At 30.8% G+C, this 9,221-nt stretch overlaps 2 protein-coding genes across 2 annotated transcripts; one reads left to right on the top strand and one right to left on the bottom strand.

The window, feature by feature from the left end:
• Positions 1-730: 730 nt before the first annotated feature.
• On the bottom strand, positions 731-5,968 carry LOC108914691 (tyrosine-protein kinase CSK). Its single transcript, XM_018720543.1, has 10 exons — positions 5,819-5,968; positions 5,322-5,387; positions 5,070-5,219; positions 4,374-4,576; positions 3,892-4,252; positions 3,701-3,819; positions 3,184-3,544; positions 3,044-3,130; positions 1,274-1,366; positions 731-1,218 (listed from the first exon to the last, which is right to left on the bottom strand). The coding sequence occupies exons 2-10, from the start codon at positions 5,349-5,351 to the stop codon at positions 1,132-1,134; spliced, it is 1,491 nt and encodes a 496-aa protein (XP_018576059.1). The 5' UTR covers positions 5,352-5,387; positions 5,819-5,968; the 3' UTR covers positions 731-1,131.
• Positions 5,969-7,727: 1,759 nt separating this feature from the next.
• LOC108914709 (GILT-like protein 1) lies at positions 7,728-8,739 on the top strand. The gene is made up of 3 exons (XM_018720576.1): positions 7,728-7,997; positions 8,066-8,239; positions 8,327-8,739. The coding sequence occupies exons 1-3, from the start codon at positions 7,728-7,730 to the stop codon at positions 8,564-8,566; spliced, it is 684 nt and encodes a 227-aa protein (XP_018576092.1). The 3' UTR covers positions 8,567-8,739.
• Positions 8,740-9,221: the final 482 nt, after the last annotated feature.

Below are 9,221 nucleotides of genomic sequence, written 5' to 3'. Positions count from 1 at the left end.
ATGTCATGACGATTAGTTTCCATAATGAAAAATTAATCAGCAAATTCAGAAAACTAATTACTTGAAGCTACAATTTACAAGTCAGGGTTCATACTTCAAAAGTAAAATAAAATTCTCTGACTTTTGCAGGTTTTCCCCGACTTATAAAAAAAAATCCAGGTCACTTTTAGTTCATTTTTACACACTAATTGGTGTATATGCATCAAACTTTTTCTAAACTGGACTCATAATCTTTTTTATACCGAAAGAATCTCTCATAAAGGTTTCAAAACCATAAATAGTTTTCTCTTTAATTAAAAAACCCAGGGCAGGCTTTCACAAAATTTACAAACATAATATTTCCCAATGCTTTTTAAATTCTCCGATTTTCCAGGCAGCTATGAACCCTGACAAGTGCCCAATGGACAACAAACAACAGAATTTCTGCAAAGTTGTTATCTTCAATCGGCATTTTTCAATACTTGTTCACTGTCCAAGGCTACTAATAAAGGTCGGGGTCACTATTATTACTTTCTAAAGTTTAAATTTTTTATTAAATATAGATTAATTCAGTTATGAAAAATCAATTTATTTCATAAATATGAGCGTTATTGTGTTATTCGTTAAATAACTCTTAATTTCTCACATAGCAAATAAAGTTAACCAAAATATTACTTAAAATTTATCAACTGCGAAGAATATTTAATATTAAAAGATCAATAGAAAAAAAAAAGAATTTATTTTGCAGCAAACTCAAAGATACAAATAAAAAAATATACAATTATTAATACAATTAAACAATACAAAAGTCACTAGGTACAATCAGAAAACAAGCAAAAAATTGTACATATGTATTTAATTGAAAATTTACAAAAAACCTAAACTAAGTATGATAAATAATTTCTTTATTAAATAAATTACAAATTTCTTTAGAGAGTACGGACATAAAAAAAAACAACATTACTGGACCACACCACATACAAGAGATTAATTGCACAATTTAAACCTTTATGATTTACTGAAATAACTGTATGATGAATGATTAGATTACTCAAATGATAAATTATGTGTAAAATACCATGCATATCACACTCTGTGCATCAACATTCACTCAAAACATACACTATTAACTTTTGTATACTACAATTCATTTCACAATGCTGTCTGCTGTTTGAGATGTCCTAGCTTCGATTTTACTTCATGAAAATTTGGCCTTTTGTCGGGGTTTAAGTCCCACGCCTGTATTAAAAATATATCTCCAATATTAGATCATTTGATATGAAACATATCTTACCTGTCTCATAATTTCATACACCTCTGGTGGACAACCCTCTGGAGCCTCCATTTTATAACCTTTTTCTACGTGTTTCACCACGTCTGCTAAAGGCTATATAAAAAACAATATTATAGTTACCACCAAATTTCATTAGAATAATACAGGGTGTCCCGCCGGGAACTGCGTCGATCGATATCTGGGAAAGTACTGCTCCGAAAAATTTGAAAAGTTGGCATCATGGCAATGTCCCTGGGACGAACACAACTAATATATCTAGAACTCTCCAGCACATCCGGTTATACTGGAAGTTGACACCAATCTCGTTATTTTAAATGGGACAACCTATATATTATTGCATTTTAGAAGTATATGTGAAATTTTAAGGTCACTTTAATAAATATTTCCTATACCTAGGAGTTATAGAATTTGAGATATTAATTTTTAAAGAAAAAAAATTGACAGATGCAAGGATCCGCGGAGATGCTAGTAACTCTTTTCAGGTGTGGATTTTTGGTATCTGTAAAGCAGCAAATTCTCCACATGTTCTTGAAATTACTTCGTCACATTTTCCATCAATAACAAACAAATTAAAACAATCCTCATTAGTATAATTTAAACGATTCCCAGGAATTTTTATTTAAATTTTCGGCAAAAACTATTCAGACACAACAATAATTTGACAACTAACTTGGCAAATGTCAAATTATTTCAATTATTTTTGAAATGTTTCTGATCATGGACAATTTGACAAGAAAAATTGTCTAAAAAATAGAAAATTGCAAATATCTCTAAAAGTAGTAAAGGAAACCCTAACATTGCTTATATGGCTTAAAAGGAAATTTCAATCTGCATACGACAGAGTAAAAAAATACAGGGTGTTCCATTTAAGTTAACAGAGTTACAGCTGTTTGAAGTTATCAAAATGTAACGGGAAAAATGAAACATCTAGTATTAAATGTTTAATTTGTTGGCATACCATAATTTAGTGTCTGTCCCTTGCATCTGTCAAATTTTTTCTTTAAATATTAATATCTCAAATTCTATAACTCCTAGGTATAGGGAAAATGCAAGTTGTGTTCGCCCCAGGGACGTTTCCATGTTGCCAAATTTTCCAATTTTTCGGAGTAGTACTTTCCTAGATACCTATCGACGCAGTTCCCAGTGGGACACACCCTGTATATTTACAGCTATAATTTGTATATACAGTAGAACGCCGATTATCCGTGCGCGGCTGATCCGAGTGGCGGATTCTTCGTGCGTTGCAATGTTTATGACTACTATCCGCTATCCGTGCATGGATTATCCATGGCGGGGCAAATAAAACGCTCAAATAAAAACAAAGACGAATCTCCGATTGTTCGTCGCATATATATTATTTACCTATGCAGTCTAGCATTTGGTTAGTGCACGTGCAAAAAATTACCGATTTTTTCAACTAGATTCTAGGTACATATTAACATCTTGTACATACAATGTACCTAATGTTTGTACCTATGCAATTGGGTATGTATATATGTATCAACTTTTTTATTTTTTATCGTACATGTGTAATAAAGTTCATATTTTTTGCAAAATTTGTGAGTTTGAGCGTTATTTCGATTAATTAATTATCCAGCAACGGTTCGGTCCTGACCGGCACTGATAATCGAGGTTCTACTGTACTTAAATTCAATTATACAGCCTAAATGGGAACAGATTTTATATTATATATAAATGAATAGTTCAACCCAGCACTTTCTTTTGAATATTTTTCAATGGTACCTACAATTTTAACAAATATTTACTTACTATTCTTGGGTAGGGAACTCTACCAAATGAATAAATTTCCCACAGGAGAATGCCAAAACTCCACATATCAGATTTATTTGAAAATTTCTAAAACAAGTTCAATTGTTTTTTAAGTATGTAAATTTGAGAAAATCACTCACATTTTGTTTGAGAGCTTCTGGTGCAGTCCATTTAATAGGTAATTTTGCTGATTCAGAAGTAGCATTTTTTTCATTTCTTGCCAAACCGAAATCAGATACTTTAGCTCTTCCATTTTCCGCTATTAAAACATTTCTTGCTGCAAGATCTCTGTGTATTACATGCATTTTTTCCAAATATTCCATTCCCGAACTTGTATCAAATGCAAAATTTATTTGATCTTTCCTCGTGACATGTTGTCTGCCTCTAGAACGCAGATAATCCACCAAACTGCCTTTGCTCATATATTCAGTGACCAAATATATCTGATCTTTTTTTCTAACTATACCCAAGAGGTTTACTAAATTTTCATGATGCAATGACCTGAAAATATATAGCGTTTTGGAGACATTTAAAAAATTTTGAATTAGCAAATTTTATTAAAAAGTATTTTATGATCTTACACTTTTTTAAAATTTGCTCCATATTATAATCATTCCGATTATAAGAAGTAAAATATTCATTTTATGTTCTACTCACTTCATTAAAATTGCCTCTGCTTCGCTAGAATCTTTGAGAACTTTCACAGCAACTTTATTACTTTTCCACTTTCCCAACATAACTTCACAGAATTCTCCTTTACCTATTGGCTCACAAATCTGCAATATAAAATATAGTCTTGCATTAAAAATAATTAATTAGTTAACACAAAATCATGAAATAATACTTACAACCAAATCTTGTTCTGGAATGACACACAAGTCGTCACTTTCCTTAGAAACGGACTTAGTAACATTTGAATATATTTCATTTTCTTTTGGCAATGGTTTGACTAATTTTGTACACAATCCATCAGCATCATTTTTATAATGTTCTATGAGTTCCTCTAAATTATCAAAGAACTCTTCATCGTCTATTGTTAACTTGTCTCTACTGGACTTGACTCGATAATGTTCAACTTTTGTTTGAAAACATACACATAATGTATAGTCTCCAGGAAAATTCGTAGACTCTCTCACAAGAAATAATCCATCAGTTCTGGGCCGCAAAAGATTCTCCGCCTCTTCTCGAGAAATTTTACCATGAAACCAACTGAAAATAGTTTTTTTTTTTTTTTTGTATTTTGTCTCCAGTTCATTGATGTTAATAATATATCATTTAAAAAATATTTTGCACCAACTAATGAGCTGCTTAGAACAACATAAGTACTTACGGTGTGGAACTATATTTTGAATTTGATTTCAAAGGGCTCTGTACACGATTAACATTAACATCATGTTCACTATTACCAATTTGATTACGAAAATTGCTACTATCAGCAGGACTTACATTCATATTGTTTTGGGGTCTTAAAAGTAAATTGCACTCGTGTACAGTATTATTATCCATTTTTTGAGATATATCTTGTGGTGCCATCTAAAAACAAGAAATGAAAAGTTGAAGTAAAAGCATTAACAACTACAGATTAAGTAAAGCAAATGTCACTTTCAGCAGATATAATGAATATAATTCTTTTAATATACAGACTGATTGGGTAAAAAATCTTTAATTTGTAGGCCTTTATATCAAATTTACATTCCTTTATATATATTTTTTATTTCCTTTGACTAAAACAAAATTATCTTTGAACGACAAGGTCATGATTAATGATTCAACACATTAATTCGATTAAAAAATGTTTAATTTTATTTGTAAGTAACGGCTAATTAAACAATAATAAAACTAATGAGTCAAGGCTTAGATACTGCAAGAAATTACATATTACTATAAATGCAGATACTATTACGCAGGTGTACATTAATACCAGTAAGTATTTGAAACATCCTATTTTAAAAAAAGTGCAGTTACCTATTTTTAAAAAAGTTATCATATGGATGAACTGTTAAAAATATTATACACTGAAACTTACCCATGAGGACTCTTCATATGGACGGGAAACTTCGCTTGGGGTACTTCTTTTAATACCCCTGGCGGGAACTGTTGGAGGGTTTGGTACACTGTTTGATTCCCATTGGCCATCCGGTTGACGATACTGATCAAAAATATAAGGTTGATACCTCTAAAAACCAAAAACAAATTGATACGATGCCTCGAGTATTCAATTATTTAAAATATAAATACCACTAAGAAATATTAGCTATACGACTTAAAAAGTACATACCTGTGTAAATGATGAATTTTGACTAGTCATCACTTTACAGCTTCGTCAATCCTACCACATAATTAACTGCAAAAGGGTAACACCCATTAATTCTTTGAAACAAACTTTTTAAAGGGCATACAACAAAACTAACTGCTAAAAGAAAACTGTTTCCAACATCATTCTAAAAGCTCCCATTGATGCACAACTTTTATTCAAACTAATACAAGTTATTTCACGGCTAATGCACACTTATTTAATTTGCTTGTGTATCTAATTGCTTAATAAATAAATAACGGAAATATAAACTTAAACGCACTATTTTTACCAGTATGAACTTATCACTAGATTCACTAGTTACTGATAGTTTAAATATGAAACAAACTGATAAAACGCGGAAACAATCTTTATACCTTATAATACTTTTAAAATGTTGTTAATATCAATCACTGACCCAATAAACAAACAATTAAGTAAACCATTACTTGTGCACGAAAACGAAATTATTGAAAACTCACCACATAATTTATTTAGTATCTGCACATATTTTTAAAACAGTCTCCCTAAACTGACCATAAATTGTTTTTGAACTTTGAAAACATATTTTAAAACGTCAATCCTTAACCAACAATCGCCATTTTCTTTTCATTAGACGTCGATCATGTAGGCTTCTTTATTGTTTGGTGCACATTTTGAAATCGTATTTTTTAACGTTAACATTAAACAAGTTTTTATAGTCTTAAAATAACTGTAAGGCGAACATTGGGTGGAAAATATCTGGTTGAACAGAGACGAGCCATTCTACTAGAAATATACATACAAATTTTCAATTTGAACATTATTGTACGTTTGTTAAAAAAAAATAAAAAAAATGACCCGCAGAACCCATTTATAATCCACTGGTGTTCGGTAGTTACCATACCTAACCGGTGCTAATGCACCAGAAATATTGGTTGTGTTCACGACTAGTTATCTCTTTTATCTATGTTCACGACGCAAAATTTTGCTAGCTCATGCGGGCAGTTTTGTGATAAAAGTGTGATTGAACAAACTTATGCAGTGTAGATCAAGGATTTTATACAAAAATATAAAATCCTTTGGTGTGGTCTATGGGTATATATATATATGTTGTATACACTCCATAGACAAACGCTACGATAGTTGTCAGTTGTCAGTACATTACATTGTGCTAATCTGTGATTGTGCTTTCGGTTAGCACCTTCGAGTATATACCTACTCTACTGGAGGCAGCCTTCAATGTTAAATGGATATATATATATAGATGAACATTGGATATATCGTGATAATACATGTATTATAAATATCCTTGGGGCTGACTAAACGCCGACAAATATTTTATGTGACGTTGAACACAACCATTCATTCTTTTCCTTTGCTGTTCGTATCACCTGCGTTATGGCCCATTTACACGAGGCCAGTTGTGAAGACATTCCATTAAGCTAATCCAATGATAAAGTTGAGGACAATCCAATAAAAATTCAATTGAAGTTTACACGTAGGCCAGTCCGTCATCCGCCAGGCTAGTATCTTTGTATAATCTATGTGGTCTAGTATATATGATTGTGTAGAATGGATAGGCTAGGGCTAGGCTAGGCTTGGCTAGGAACGTACGTTCTCACAAATGCCATTACACTTGCCAATCCACTTCTTGAGTGGTGGGGGACGCTATTGGCTCCTAAAATTAGAAACCGTTCTAATTAGTGGAGTGGCTTGGGACAATGGCTGGAGACATTCCATTTACAGGACTGTCTCATTTACACGATGCCAATGTTGGATTGGCTTAGTGGAATGTCTTCACAACTGGCCTTGTGTAAATGGGTCATTACGCTTGAGTGGGAGTACAAAATACATATGTATCAATGATTATGATCAAAGAATGATATATAAGTAATAGAGACGCAGTCTTCCATATCAACATTCTATTTAATTTATCGTAAAATAACTCAAAAATGGGAAGACACTAACATTATAATCTAAGATTTTACAAAACCAGGAGCTATAAATACAATTTTTTTCTCATACATTGTATGATTGGCTGACTTAATTAATGGGACTTATGTGTAGATCTTGTCTGTACCTTCGTAGTTAGTTGTGTCTGCCGTTTGCCATAGTACAGTTTCCCGTCTAATATTACAAAGTCAATGACATCCAATCAATCATATTTTTAGAGCATAACATTTCTGTCGCTTCCTTAAAATTTTTTTATATAAAATAATGACAAGGAAGATAGCTAATCGTCAGTTACTACAGGATGTGAAACTGTAAATAAATATAATTTACAATCAATAATGAATAAGTTTGGTAACCACCCGTATTTAAAAGCTGCTATGTGATTGTAGATCTAATACAATATGTAAAAAGTAGAAGGTTGAGAAAATTTAATCCATAATATTAAATTATATAGACATGAATTCAAAATATACCAGGATATTAGTGTTCATAATTTTAGTCTTTATAATATTTAAAACCTTTCGTCATTTTCTTCCTGGCCATATGTCCAGATATGAAGACATTTATGATGTAAATGAAAATGGTTTGGAAAAAGTTAAAGTGTCTGTGTATTATGAAGCATTATGTCCTGATTCAAAGTTTTTCATTACGTTTCAATTGCTTCCAGTCTATAAAGATTTAAAGGATTACTTAATCTTGGACCTCGTACCATATGGTAAAGCACAGGTTAGTTCAATTAATTTCAAGTGATATAGTAATTTTTTACAATAGTTTAATGCATTGTATTTTCTTAGACCATCGAAGTTGATGGACATATAAAGTTTCATTGTCAGCATGATGAGGTAGAATGTTTCGCCAATAAAATACATTCATGTGCAATAGAACATGTCAAAGAACCCTTATTGCAACTGAAATATATCGCCTGCATGATCACTGATAACATGATACCAGATGATGCTGGTGAAAAGGTAATAATTAAACATATAAACAACAAATTTTATCTATCAACCCAAAAACTTCGTCTCAGAACGACTATTTTTTTATTAAATTTTTAGTGTGCCCAACAACTGAACATTGATTTCAGTCCAATTTCTGAATGTGCAAAAGATACTAAAGGATCTCAGCTCTTAAAAATGTATGGAGAACGAACAAATTCCCTAAATCCTTCAGTTCGCTTTATTCCAACTATAGAATTAAATAACAGCCAAGTTGTGATCCCTCAATCTACTATATTGAAAGACCTCTCTAAGTCTGTATGCCAGGTTTTCAAGAACAAACCAAAAAGATGTGGATAAAGTTAGTGGTTTCAAAGCGGACAAAAAAATTACTTTTTGCGTTAGTGATAATGTATATGTTGTAGAATTGATTTATACGAACAAATTAATTATTGTTTTATACATATAAATACACAATATCATAAATGTAGTTTATATAACTTTCAAATACAATTATATTTTTTAATACAATATTTTTCGTTTTCTTGAGCTTAACATTAATTTTTATTATGAATGATAAATTTGATATTAAACAAAATGAATGAAAAAATTACATTCATATATTTTAAATCTATCAATATTGGAATTTCATAGATCAAACAGAATTAAACATTTTTATCATTCTAAAAAAAATCGGGTAAAATTAGATCCAGTTATATTCCACGAGTGGTTAAAATTAAAATATAGACAAAAAAAATTATAGAGTTCAGGAAACTTATAATTTTTACACTTAAAAAATAAGTAATTTATAAAATATTCAATACTGTGTAGAAAATTTATTTTATACAAGCCGTTATGAAAAACAGACGACTAAATAATTTAGCAGGACTGTAAAATGCTGGTTTTATTTTCAGTGCCTTACAAATTCACAAATAAGCAAGACAGAATAATGCACAAATATTTCCAATATCTCAATAATATAACATATTTCAATTAATAAATAAAAATATTTTTA

Source organism: Anoplophora glabripennis, unplaced genomic scaffold (genome assembly GCF_000390285.2).
Source record: "Anoplophora glabripennis isolate ALB-LARVAE unplaced genomic scaffold, Agla_2.0 scaffold727, whole genome shotgun sequence".
NCBI lineage: Eukaryota > Metazoa > Arthropoda > Insecta > Coleoptera > Cerambycidae > Anoplophora > Anoplophora glabripennis.
Note: the sequence above shows the minus strand (reverse complement) of the source record. Positions and strands in the feature narration are given on the sequence as shown.